The sequence below is a fragment of the Lactuca virosa genome, chromosome 8 (genome assembly GCF_052849685.1).
Source record: "Lactuca virosa cultivar CGN04683 chromosome 8, Lactuca_virosa_CGN04683_v6, whole genome shotgun sequence".
Classification (NCBI taxonomy): domain Eukaryota; kingdom Viridiplantae; phylum Streptophyta; class Magnoliopsida; order Asterales; family Asteraceae; genus Lactuca; species Lactuca virosa.
Window position 1 is genome coordinate 231,281,270 of NC_136433.1, and position 14,220 is coordinate 231,295,489.

At 36.0% G+C, this 14,220-nt stretch overlaps 2 protein-coding genes and 1 non-coding gene across 4 annotated transcripts; 2 read left to right on the forward strand and 1 right to left on the reverse strand.

The window, feature by feature from the left end:
- The first annotated feature begins 3,855 nt into the window (after positions 1–3,855).
- LOC145131314 (uncharacterized) lies at positions 3,856–4,781 on the forward strand. The gene is made up of 4 exons (XM_079066022.1): positions 3,856–4,054; positions 4,104–4,138; positions 4,241–4,354; positions 4,434–4,781. The coding sequence occupies exons 1-4, from the start codon at positions 3,856–3,858 to the stop codon at positions 4,779–4,781; spliced, it is 696 nt and encodes a 231-aa protein (XP_078922148.1).
- Positions 4,782–8,441: 3,660 nt separating this feature from the next.
- TRNAL-AAG (transfer RNA leucine (anticodon AAG)) lies at positions 8,442–8,522 on the forward strand. The gene has a single exon. It is a non-coding gene; the product is annotated as a tRNA-Leu (tRNA).
- A 384-nt stretch (positions 8,523–8,906) lies between these two features.
- Positions 8,907–13,364, reverse strand: LOC145134129 (uncharacterized). 2 transcript variants are annotated; one of them, XM_079069033.1, is made up of 12 exons: positions 13,143–13,364; positions 11,794–12,068; positions 11,501–11,698; positions 11,327–11,411; positions 11,174–11,249; positions 10,900–11,070; positions 10,723–10,825; positions 10,476–10,627; positions 10,232–10,321; positions 10,059–10,139; positions 9,276–9,986; positions 8,907–9,146 (listed from the first exon to the last, which is right to left on the reverse strand). In XM_079069033.1, exons 2-12 carry the CDS (start codon positions 12,044–12,046, stop codon positions 9,054–9,056), a joined length of 2,013 nt encoding a protein of 670 aa, XP_078925159.1. In that variant the 5' UTR covers positions 12,047–12,068; positions 13,143–13,364; the 3' UTR covers positions 8,907–9,053. The 2 variants fall into 2 exon arrangements, with proteins under 2 accessions (XP_078925159.1, XP_078925160.1); XM_079069034.1 differs by having other exon boundaries at positions 10,476–10,585; positions 13,143–13,362.
- Between the last annotated feature and the right edge of the window lie 856 nt (positions 13,365–14,220).

Consider the following 14,220-nt stretch of genomic DNA (forward strand, 5'->3'; position numbering starts at 1 on the left):
ACCATCACTTCGTCTCTAGGGAATCAACGTCTCGGTCATCCCGGTCGTCAAGCTTTCAATAAATTAGTTGATAGTAATTTTATTTCTTGTTCTACTAATAAGATTCCATATGTTTGTGAATCATGTCAAATGGACAAACATGTCAAGTTACCATTTAGTTCTTCAAACTATGTTTCTATGTCTCCTTTTGAACTTATTCATTTTGATGTTTGGATATCCCTTGTTACTAGTGTGAGTGGAATTAAATATTATGTCATATTTTTAGAAGATTTCTCTCATTATTTGTGGTTGTACCCATTACGTGTCAAATCTGATGTTTACTCTAAATTTGTTTATTTTCGTGCTTTTTTCCAAAATCACTTCAACACTGACATCAAAAAATTTCAAAGTGACAACGGGGGTGAGTATCGCAATCATCAGTTTCAACACCTTTGTGATCAAAATGGTATTCATATGCGTTTTTCTTTCCCTCGTACCTCTCAAGAAAATGGCAAATCCGAACGCATTCTTCGTACTATTAACAATATGGTGTGTACCCTTCTTCTTCATGCCCACCTCCCTCTCGAGTATTGGGTTGAGGCTCTTCATATGGCCGAACATCTATTAAACATCCTTCCATTCACCACCATAAAAAATGACACTCCATTCCACAAACTATTTCTCAAAATACCCTCATATGACCATCTTCTTGTTTTCGGTTGACTTTGTTTTCCAAATATTATTCCTTCTCACAAACTCTCCCCTCGTTCTACTTCATGTGTTTTCCTTGGATATCCAACAAATCACAAAGGATATCGATGTCTTAATCTTCACACCAAACAAATCATCATCTCCCGGCATGTTGTCTTTGATGAAATTGTGTTCCCTTTCAGCTCTATGACTCCCAACCATGCATTCTTCTACTCGTTCCTTGAATAGGCTATTCTTCCATATTCTGGTTCCTTTACTCCCACCTCCACCATAGACCCTCCTCCAACCGAGGGTCTCTCTCTTGCCGATAACTCATCTCTCACCAATGACTCTCCTCAAACCAATAACCCTCCCACCATCGAGTCTTCGTCTTCCGTTGCTACTCCTGCTACCAAAACATCTTCTCTCAATGAGGACTCTCACACCGAATCCTCCCCATCTTGTTCCGATGTTATTTGCAATAATACTCTTCAACCCCAATCTCACCATCCTATGATGACTCGTGTCAAACGTGGAATTAAAAAACCACTCCAAAAACTCAATCTCTATGTTAACTCCTTCTCTCCTCTACCTCGCACCTATTTACAGGAATTTAAAGATCCTAACTAGCTAAAATTAATGAAAGAGGAGTATTCTGCTCTTATCTCCAACAACACGTGAATTCTACTTCCACGACCACTGGGTGCCAATGTTATTAATTACATTTGGCTCTTAAAAAAGAAGCTTAATGCGGATAGATCTTTGTCTATCTATAAGTCATGACTTGTTGCTAATGGTAGAAGCCAGAGACCCGACATTGATTGCAACGAAACGTTCAGTCTGGTTATCAAACCAACCACCATTCGCACTGTTTGCAGCATCACGGTCACTCATAAGTGGTCAATTCGATAACTTGATGTGAAGAATGAATTTATTCATGGTCACTTACAGGAGACAGTTTACATGTAGCACCCCCCTGGATTTTAGGATCATTCCAAGCCAGATCATGTTTTTCTCCTTCAGAAATTCTTATATGGTCTCAAGCAAGCTCCACGTGCATGGTTTCAGCGAGTCACTATGTTTATTACCAGACTTGGTTTTACTGACAGCAAGTGTGATTCTTCTTTATTCATTTACAGGAAGGGATCTCACATTGCATACTTGCTATTATATGTGGATGATATTATTCTTACAGGGTCATCGCCACTGCTTCTGTCCACCATTACGTCAGTTCTATCTACTGAGTTTGCTATGACTAACCTTGGAGATCTTCATTACTTCTTGGGTGTATCCGTTACCAGAACTACCGATAGACTCTTCTTGTCACAACAAAAATATGCCAATGAAATCCTTGATCGTGCCTCCATGACCAACTGCAAACCGGTTTCCACTCCGGCAGATTTGGCTGCCAAATTTGATGGCTCCGGACCCCCTGTTCAAGACCCCACATTATACCATAGTCTTGTTGGAGCTCTTCAATATCTCACATTCACTCACTCGGACATTACCTATGCATTTCTTCAAATATTTCTATACATGCATGATCCTCGTGAACCTCATTTCAAATTTCTCAAACACATATTACGATACATACGTAGCACCTCAAATTATGGTATTCAAATCTTCACATTTTCATCTCGAGATATTATTGCTTACTCTGATGCTGACTGGGATGGTTTCCCGGTCACCAGAGGCTCCACCTCTGGTTATTGTGTTATTCTGGGACACAATCTCCTCTCCTGGTCATCCAAACGTCAGCATACTGCATCCCGCTCTAGTGTCGAGGCTAAATATCGCGGGGTCACAAATGTTGTTGTGAAAACTTGCTGTGTTTTATTTTATTATTTAGTGTAGCCCATTTATTCTAGGGAAAATGTCATTGTAGCCCTACGAACTTACACATTTTGGTTTAAAATGTCCCTTATGTTTTTTTTTTGTTTTATAAGGGCATGAAGTCACATTTTACTAGTTTTAAGGCCATTTTCTAAAAAGTGAAGGGGTCGCCCGGCGACCCCCATCCCAATCAGCCGGTTATCTTGTACATGTCATTAAAAAAAGCCACCTCATACGCCAAATCACATAGCACATAATGTATCGTTAAATGAGATATTTAACCCTTCCTCTACAAGATATATTTTTCTTTAGTCGGTTTCATCGGCCCCTTTCCTCTCTTTTCTTCTATTGTTCCTCGAAAAAAGTCTCCCTTGGACTCTTGCTATGGCCGTCTACATGAAGATCGATCTTCATTTTGCTGGTATGTTTACGTGGTATCCATTGATCAATTACTCAGATGGAGCGGAGTAGAGGTTTGAGGATGTGGATTTTGCTGGAATGGACAAAAACGAATTTGTGTTGTTCATTCAAAGATTCACAAATGAGACATGCATTAATGTGTACTTTTGCATGCCCGATATTGAGTTCCCTGATGGGTTGAGGATAAAAGCAACTGAGAAAGACTATCAGGAGTTAATAGAAGTAGGGTATGATTTTGGTTGTGTAATTTATGTGTACATGGATCATGTTGTTGTTAATGTTCATCAATGGATTCTTGATGAGATAGCTTATGTATGCACCCTCGAGGACAAGTTTTCTGGTGTAGGTGAAGTAATAGAAGAGTTGCATGCTGAGACAGAAGGAGGCATTGACCTAGATGAAGTGCAAGTGCAAGGTAATTTGGACGATAACATTTAAGATGGTGATTGCATTACAATGAACAAGACCTTGAATGATGTGTTTTTGAACAAGCTCTACCCCAAGGAGCAGTCAAATCTAGACAGTCCACCTCATGAGGATCCATATGATCATATGGATGAAAATGTGCCAATTCATGAAGAGGTAACAACTTTTAATGAAAATGTTCATTGGAAAAAGCAAAATCATGTGTTAGGAATTAGATTTGAAAGTCCTAAACAGTTAAAACATATGTTGTGTAATTATGCTATTGCAAAAGGTTATCAATTGTGCTACAAAAAAATGACAGTAGGAGACTTTTAGTTAAATGTTGTTCAAGGCAGTGCAAGTTTAGATTGTGGGCTTCATGGATGAGTGAAGAAAATTCTTTCCAGATTAAGTCTCTTATAGATGAGCATAATTGTGCAAGAAATTTCAAAATGGGGTCAATTGTAAACTATGCATGGATTGGTAGCCATTTCAGAACACAATTCTTACAAAAAAAAACAAAAAAAAATGAGTGTTAGGCTACTTAAGGAAGAAGTGAAACAGAAATTTGGAATTGATGTGAGTATGGGACGGTGTAGGAGAGCAAAGAAATATGCAATTGAACTAATTGAATGCACACTAGTTGAGCATTATGCCAAGCTTTGGTCATATGGTGAGGAGATAAGAAGATCCAATCCAGGATCAACTGTCAAAATGGATGTTAACAGTATGTCTGATGGGAAGATATATTTTAGTGAGTTTTATATATGTTTTAGGGCTGAAGCAAGGTTGGAAAGGAAGTTGTAGAAGAGTAATAAACCTGGATGGTTATTTCTTAAAGGGGTTATGTAGTGGAGAGTTGATATGTGTCGTAGGAAGAGATGTTAACAATCATATTTTCCCAATAGCATAGGCAATTGTTTGTGTGGAAAACAAAGAAATTTGGAAATGGTTTTTGGAGAATCTTAAATATGATCTAGAAATGGAAAATGGTTTTGGTATTACCCTGATGTCAGATCAACATAAGGTATGTCACTTACTATACAACTTAATGTAATTTCTTAATGAATTTGTATTTTCTTAACAGAGAAATTTAAATTGTGTAGGGGCTGTTGGAGGCTGTGAAGGAGGTATTGCCTACTGTTGAACACGGACAGTGTGCAAGGCATATTATTGCCAACTTAAGGAAAAGATTCAGTGGTGTACATTATGAAAGGATGTTTTGGAAGGCATGCAAGGCATCCATTAAACCTTTATTCAATTCAGCCATGAAGGAAATACAACTACTTAATCCTACATCATTTGATTACCGTATGGAAAAGAACCCAAAATCATGGTGTAGAGCTTTCTTTCAAGAGGGCATGATGTGTGATGCAGTTGAAAATGGATTATCTGAAAGTTTTAACAATGTCATTAGAGATGCAAGAAAAAAACCAATAATCATAATGTTATAAGAAATTAGGTTGTATGTTATGGAGAGGCAGTTCAATCTAACCATCAAAGTTTGTTCATGGCCTGATTATAAACCATGTCCAATTATTACAATCCTACTGAATCAGTTGAAAAGAGCTCAAAGGTATTAACTTTAATTTTGAATTTTAATTGACTACTTACACTATATACTAACTTCGATACAATTTAAACAGGTATTGGCAGGTTTTACCAACTGGTTTAAACCAGTTTGAAACAAGAAATTTGGCAGAGTCTTATGTTGTGGATATAGATAAGAAGACTTGTTCATGTAGAGTGTGGCGACTAAATGGGTATGGATGTGTGAATTCAGTTGCAACTATCTCATACCTAAATAGTGATGTTGGTAGTTATGTAGATCCAATGTACTATCGAGCAATTTACAAGAACACCTACAAGTATCCAATGCGTGGGATGAATGGTAGCAATATGTGGCCATCTACTGAATTCATTGCACCTTTGCCACCATTGAAGAGAAAAATGCCAGGTAGACCTAAAGTTAATAGAAGAAAGGATGCAAGTGAAAGGGGTGCAAGACACACTGTGTCAAAGGTTAGGAAAAAAAATTATGTGTAGTGTATGCAAGCAAGTAGGACATAACAAGGTTACATGTTCTCAAGCTGAAAAACCAACAAAATTGAAGGTAAAGAAAAGGAAGAGAACAGATGGTAAAGATTATGAGGGAAGCAGTGGTAAGAAGGGAAAAGGTGGTACAGATGGGGAAGGAACCAGTGGTAAGAAGGTAAAAGGTGATAAAGATGGGGAAAGAACTAGTGGTAATAAGGGAACCGATGATAAGTGTGGGGAAGGAAGTAGTGCTATCAAGGGAACTAATGGTAATGATGGGGGAAGGAAGCAGTGGTAAGAAGGCAATTGATGGTAAAGATGAGCAAGGAGCTAGGTGTAAGAAGGTAATTATCAAGAAAAGAAAGAAGTCTGAAAGAATTATCAATAAAAAACTTGCTACAAGGGTCGAGGGTGAGAATGGGGAAGGCAACACTAGTGACAAGCCAATGGAACTTGAATAGGAATTAAATTTGAATGTCTATCATTATGTACTTGTTATTTAGGATCAAATTGTGATGTTTCAAATTAAGTTTGGATGTTTGGTGTTATGTACTTGTGATGTTTCGAAATAAGTTTGGATGTTTGGTGTTATGTACAACCGTTTTTAATGTTAATGGTTTGAATGTGGTTATGATTGTGTGTTAGTTATGGACGTGCATGGTATTGGGGTCCATTTTATACATTAGTTTAACTGCATATGGTCCCATTTGTCCAAGTTGAAGCTATTTCAATGTCACTATCAACAAATAAAGTACCAATCTAACATATCCATTGTTTTTTTATTAAAATAAAATAAAGATACATGGACAATAGAGTACTTTCCATTACAAGGAAATTAACATCAGCAAACCATTACAACTTGTAAACAATTATGCCAAATAAAACAATCCAACTAACAACTAAACACATCTTTAGCTTCCAAATCGTTGATTCAAGCTTCTTTTTTGACCTAGCCAAACCTGCAATCATAACTGCTTCAACACTCATATTCTTAGTGTCTGCTTATTCTACCTAACAAATAAAACCATTACGAGGTCCCTAACAAAAAGAATTTTCGAGTGAGAGACTGAGAATGGAAGAAACTAATCATTAGGGCCACAGTGGACAAATAAAGAAACTAACACACACCTTAGTGGGGCAAGCATAAAAGGGTCTTCCAGGGTTGGACGGAGTGGAAGACATTCTTATTATGGCGACACATCCACACGAGCATTTCACCATTTTCGCTTCGTTAATTCCAAGGGCTCCTTAATTCCAAAACCAAACAATCACAGGGAAAAAGAGAGGGATGTATGTCCATTTCACTGTCGAGTAAGGAAGTAAAGTACTTATAAAGAGGAAATGACGAAAATACCCTTTATTTGACCTCACGCACATTTGTCATAGTTGGTGCACCAAACACACTTAATTACCATTAACTAAGGCAAACAAAGTACATTCAAGTATTCATATTTACCAAACAACAACATCTTCATAATCTTTTCTACTACATATCGTGTTCATGGATCCACCAAAAGTTACCCTAAAACAACACCAATGAACGCAAGAAATTATAAGCCATTCATGCCTGATTTTATCAGGCATGTATTTCAATTTTTATACTAATCATACCAAAATGCCTGTTACAGGTAACCAGGACTTCAAAACACAGCCAAACATTACCATTACAACCACCACTGGAGTACCACTACCTACACAAACTTGATTACCACTAACACAAACTAAACACACATAATCCTAATAACATATATATATCAAGAAACACCATTAAACCTAACAGTAGACTACGAGAACTAGATTAGCATACCACCACAACCCATGTCCATGAGATTCACTTGCTGATTATCAAGTGAATGATGAAAATCATGACCAGGAATATGACGACGACAACACCCACAACCAACAGAGCAATTGCTTTAATCTGCTTCTCAACATGGTCGAACATTTGCTGCATGTTGAGGACATCCACCCTGGAATGAAGGTAATCTCGACCCATCCTCCTTCATACGCTCGACCTGACCTTGTTGCTCAGCTATCCTTTCGCCACAGTCACAGAAGATCGTGTGCAAATCATTCAAGTTAAGCCCGTCTGTTGAGCTTATGGAGTTTTTGGAGTTTATAGTATCTGGTGTTGGTGGTGGGGTAGGATCCATGGAAGACAGTGAAGGGAAAAGGGAGTATTGTCGAATGGTTTTTGGCTAGTGTTTGGCCAGAAATGGTAACAATATTTTAGGGTTTTGTCCAGCAGATCCTTCTATTATATACTAGGGGACCACTGAACCCTTAGGGCCCAAGCAAGCCAACTCGTTCGTGAGTCGGTGACGTGTCATCCGAGTTGGGTGAGTTGACTCTCTAACTGAGTTGGGTGATGACTAGGCAAGGAAACCGGTTGAATTGGGTCAAAATCCCTAATTAGCCGGTAAAATGTGACTTCATGCCCTTATAAAACCAAAAAATAACATAAGGGACCTTTTAAACCAAAATGTGTAAGTTCGTAGGGCTACAGTGACATTTTCCGTTTTCTTATGTAAGCCTTATACGATTGTATTTGTAGTATATATTTCTAAATAGAATGCATTAGAAGTTATGGGAAATTATTGATGCTTTCAAAGACAAAGTAGACATCTTAAAAAATATAGTTACCTTTATTCTTCTTATGTTAAAAATGGTTAAAGGGTTGTAAAACATTGGTTGTCTAAATGAAAAAATATGAAAATATTGATTGTTGTTACAAGAATTTTACCCAAACAGGATATATATACAATAATGAATCAAAAATGAGATTAATACCAAATCAATATCAAAATGCTTTGCTAAGGATGAGTTACTGATGTAAGCAAATCCAAATCGTATACTTGTATATTTGTATCATGTAGCACATGGTTATTGGCGTAGCTTACATTTTAGTTTTGCAAATCTTAACGTTATAAACAATTGTATATATCTTTAAATATTATTATAGTTGTATGGATTAAATATGTATATATGTATACACATATTGTTGTAATTAAGCACGATTTGTCCATGAGAATAATACATTATGATTATTTTGAGAAAGTCTCATTTACCGAGCAAAAGTTGAGATGGCCGAGTTGGTCTAAGGCGCCAGATTAAGGTTCTGGTCCGAAAGGGCGTGGGTTCAAATCCCACTCTCAACAAATTTCTTTTTTCAATTTTTTTTCTTTATGCTTCAAACTTGCCCTTCTACTTTGTGTTCTCTTACACTATCATCAGCATTAAAAACATTTGCAACATAGTCGTACACTAATTACAACTTTGGAAAATCATTTTTGACAATCTCTTAGGTCCAATACAAATTAAAAGTAAATAAATCTTCTTTGATTCACTATATTTTTTCGTTACCCTTCAACAATCAATTTTGTAATAAAATGCTGTATTAATTCATAATAGAAAATTAGAAACACTGGTTTTGCTTAATGTTTTGCTTGTACTATATCTTCTTATCAAATCACAATTGGATTGGAGCAATAGTCGAAACGAATGAAATCCCAAAAAAATTAAAAATAGGTAATGAGGTCTAATGGCCAAAAAAACTAAATATTATATAATATTATTGGTTGTCAAAAATCGAAATATTCAACTAATTAACCAAAAAAGATTATAAAAGATAAACATGATGATTTACAAAATGAACTACAAAAACACATCCGGCTCACGTTAGCCCAGACTCATAAAAACGAACTGTAACCACCACCAAGAGGTACTCTTGGATTAAATTTGGCAAATACCTTCAAACATGGGCAAATGCTAAATCCAACATTCTGTAACCAAATAGCAAAATTTGTTAGATTATATGGTTATATGAAACAATGAAGTTTTCTAAATGAAAAAAAAAAAATTACTATTACAATAGGGTCACTAAATTAACTTATTTAAAGGGTTGAGCTTACTGGAATGCTTAAAATCTGCCCTACGGGGTTAACTAAAACCGGAAAGCTTCTTCTTGCAGCAACAGGAATTGACTTTAATACCCTCAGAGCTTCTCGTGCGGATACTTTAACAAAATCAGAGCACAAATTCTCACTCTTACTTAATTTAGAAAGATACAACCAATCATCATCAACCATGTGGCGCACCTCCATGACCGAATATTGACCAAACACACAACCACAACCACCACTGGAAACAAACTCCCACGAAACCAAGAACCTATCCATGAAATGACCAATTTGCCCTTGATGAAGTTGTTCAACATTATTAACCAATTCCACCACCTTCCGTGATCCATTGTCGGATAAAGTTTCGGTTTTTAATTTGAATTTTTCGTGTTCGTTTTTTTGCAATGAACAAATGCTTGTGTGAGTTGACTCGCTAAGAATCTTGACACGTGTGGCTTCGGTTAGAATAGACTCAGAAGATTTTGTGTTCAGAAAATGCACATCAGATGTATTTAAGAAAACCATTTTGTTTAAATATAATCTTCCATTTTCTATAATCTGAGTCAACTCACTTGAAAATTTGACTTTTTCATTAGAAGCAGCAGCATAGAATGATTTCATCTTCATAGGTAAAGTGGAATTCACAGAACAACATATAAGAAGCTTGGTGCCTTTGGAACTAGGCGATGGACATAGGTAACAACCTGCTGCGGTAAAAGAAGACTACAAAGGGCAAAAAGGTAAATTTACATTTAGGTAAAATGGGAGTTGAAGATGGTAAAAATTAACACAAACCTTGCATGGAAACATACGTATGTAATCCAATAGTAACTTTTGTGCACTCCCACGAACTGGTCTTTGCCTTTGTGATATGAACTAGAAATAGAATATGACAAATTATGGAGAATTAAAAAATCTTGAACATGAATGTTTTTTTGTATTTTTGTTGAAATTTTAATTGTTGAAACCTGTAATAGGAGTGTCACAAATTTGGATAGACAAATATCGAGCACTTTTGATGGATTTAAAATACTTAAATCAATAATCGCGTATCCTTCCTGCATATCCAACAAAAAAGAAAGCTACTTGTTTAAGAATAAATGATGTTTAAAAAAATAGAGTTAAACTCAAGAATTAGCAATGTATTTACATTTATATGTTTATTGAAAACTATAAAGAAATATTATTTTGTAGAAACAAACAGCTACATACTGGCATAACAGTCACGGATTGATTCATCAAACTGCAACAAATTTGGTCAACATAGACACGAGTCATTCGACATGCTGATATAATTGCTTGCAACTCTGACTTGAATATACCTGTAGAAGGTATTTGACTATTTGTGAAATGTCTAAAATACCCTTTAGTAGTAATCACATAACAAAGGAACCATGTGGATTCAAATCAGTATATCATCTAATAGTAACTGTTATAAAACTATAGCTATCAAACTCACATGATGATAAGTTTCCCAATGACATTCGGATCCTATTTCGTGTAAATATTGTATTTTGATTTGTGGGATCTTCCACCCACTCTTGTTTACTCTCTTCACATATCTGTCAATGAGATATAAAGATATAATCATATAAATTTATCAAAAACTCAAAGTAATGTAAGAACAATAGCAGACCTTATACAAATCTTGTTTTGAGAAATCCAAAAGTGGGCGAACAAGTAGAATGCTATTTGAAATTCCATTATCAAGACTCTGATGTGTAGCAAATAATTGAGTGGCTAATGCCATACCAGCTAATCCAAGAACACCACTGTTGCGAGATAGCCTAAGAATAAATAATTCCGCCTGAATTTTATTCATTTTTTTAGTATCTCAAACCATGTAATTCAAGAAATATAAAGTAAACATTTTGATTTTCTCATTGAAAATGGTTAGAATAATTACAAACCTGGTCATCAGCATGATGTGCAATTAGTAGCACCTCTATCTGATGTTGAATGCATATATTCTGTAACTTTTCATACCTGAAAAGAATATATCAAATTTATCAACAGATCACACACACACACTCATACACACATATATATAGAAGTCTTGTTACCTCATATCACGAGCTGCTTCTTGCAAATGACCGAGTTTTGGCCTACCATCTGTCCATTTGCAATGGGCAATCTCACATCTGATTCCTACAAAGATCCAAAATTAACCATCTTTTGTCCAGTAAAAAGTTTGAGTTTTTTACTTTTTACTGGCAAAAACAACTCAAAATTTGTACTCATATTTAGGATTCGATGTTGAACTGTTTCTGCTTCTTCTTTGCTTTTAGGACGTAATCCATGGTCAACTATTATTGCCAATAATCCATCAATAACATCTTTGTTTTGCCTTAAAGCAGCATTCAGTCCATGAGTTTTCCAATCAGCTGCTAGTAAACATAACGCCATGCTGTCAGGACCACCAGAGACACCCACAGCTGAAACAAGATACAATTTGTAAAAATAAATGATTAGAAAAAGAAGAATCAAGAATTCAGATATGATTGTGTAAATGGGTATATGTGAAACTAACCAATATGATGATGGGGTTTGAGACCTGCCATAGCCATACGCCTTGAGAAAGTTTCTTTGTGCTTTGAGAGTTGAATTGATTCATCATGGAGATTAGAGGAACAACCACACAGCAATCGAACATAGATTGATTTTCTTGAAATGGAAGAAAAGGTATGAAATTTAGGGGAATTCTTTGAGGGTGATGATAACCCGATTCGAATTAAGTGTGATTTTGCATTGTAATGTGGGAGTATGAGTAATCCTCGAGCCATTCATACCAAGGTTGTCAAGATTCTACCAAAGATGACATAGTTATAAGTTTAAAAGTTTAAGAAATAACAAGTACAACAAATCATCATACTGCAAGACAATAATAACTTAATAAGTTTAAATAAGCTTAGAAATCATCATACTACAAGAGCCCATCATGAATTAATTATTCTATGTTTGATTTCATCCGTTTTTCACAAAATTTTGGCTTCATCCATGATGGGGCTACTGAATGTGAGACATGTAATGCAATAGTAAAAAGAACTTGTTAGTGACAAACTATCTTATTCACATTCATAAATGAAAAGGTTGCAATCTAATGCCTCTATAGTCTAAACTAGACCAATTAATGACCATTAAAAAAACCAGTTTAGACTTTTGACATACCGAATGAAAAGAGACATTTTTTTGTACTTAACTGAGTGACTCATAATTTCTTTTTTGGAAGAATATTTGTTTGATTAATGTGGAGGTTTTCTGATAAACTCCGTAAACTAGGACTACCTAAAAGATGTGAAGATCATGATATAGATACACAAAAAATGGTTTGTTTTATTCCGCAATTAGTTAATAGACATATTAACCTTTGTTATGTCAAAATCTCAAAAACCCTAAGTTATCTCAATGCATACCACACCAAAAATCCTAGCCATACCCCTAAACTGGGACTACAATGATCAAAGTGCAAGTTTAAATATGTCATTACACACCTAACCATCAATAAAAAGATAATCACTTTACATGGACGGATTATGGATATATAATTCCATCCTTTTATATTTGAAGATTGTTTTGTTACTTCTGATAAAAAAAGAAGTATTTGTATTTATACACATTAGGTAAGATGTCCATGTCTTTCATCTACATAGAAAAACAGATGAAATCAAACATAATAACTACAAGTCCATACTACAAATCACATATGCTTAGAAATCAGATGCACAAGATTAAGATAAGCTTAGAAATCAAATCAGAAATCAGATGCTTAAAATCCCTCAAATCAGACTAACATATGCCATATGCCTAAAATCCCTCAGAAATCAGATACCTAAAGTCCCTCAGACAAACTATACACACAGAAGGGGAGGCAGAACTAACCTTGGCAGAAGATGGGGCCTAGTGTCGGGCGAGATGGGAAGAAAGCGATGACCAGAGGAGCAGAAGGCGTACCGGAGAGATGGGAAGCAACGGCGTCGGAGGAGCAACGGCGTGCTGGGAAGAAGACGATGCCGGCGGTTTTTTTTTTTTTTTTTAATTTTCAGCTAGCGTCGTGGAGAGTACAGAGCGAGAGTGGAACGATGGAAGTGGGAAGTGGGAACGTGTTACTGAATTTGACAATTTTGCCCCCGAATTTTTTTGAGTTTTTAACTTAAGTGGGAACGTGTTACTGAATTTGACAATTTTGCCCCCGAATTTTTTTGAGTTTTTAACTTAAGTCTTGTATTTTTTTTAAAATATTTACCAAACAATAGTGTTTTAAAAATTATTTACCATTTACGTGTAATTTTTACAAAAAATAGAAACGTAATGATCCCCCTGCGTTCGCACACGCACACAGTCTTCTCTGCCACTATTCGTTTCCATCATGCGTCTTCTTCCTTCCTCTCTCCTCATCGGTTTTCCCTCCTTTTCCAGTTACACAAGTGGTTGTAGTTACTGTTCTTGATATGTATAATGTATCAATTACAATCTACCACAAATGCAAGTAGCATAGAGCCTTACCTTCTTGTTATTCTATTGGGTTTCAAAGGTTTGGGAATCGAAAGATCTAAATTGGGTGTACCGGGAAGAAGTGGGTGAGGCTTTTGCGTGTAAATTCGTGTCTGTTTTGTTCCATTTGGTTAAGCAAACCTTACTTCGTGTTTCCTAAAATTGTCTCAATCAAGATTTCTTGAATTTGCAGAAGATAATAGCAACCAAAAAACATTGGTTGAGTTCAAAACTTTTGTTTATTACAAAGAAAGCTTTAACATAATAAATATGGGGAAAAGATTAAAATGGAGGGAGGCGTTTGGTGGCTTTGTCTTGGAGTTGTGGCAATGATGTGACGGGTTCGGGAGAAGAGAGGGGTGCTGGTGTCAATGGTCACCGGTGTCTAGATCTTGGGCGTGGCTCAAGGAAAAGACACGGGGCAGGGAATGTGGTTGGCGATGGGGTTCGGGGTGGTGCTCAATGT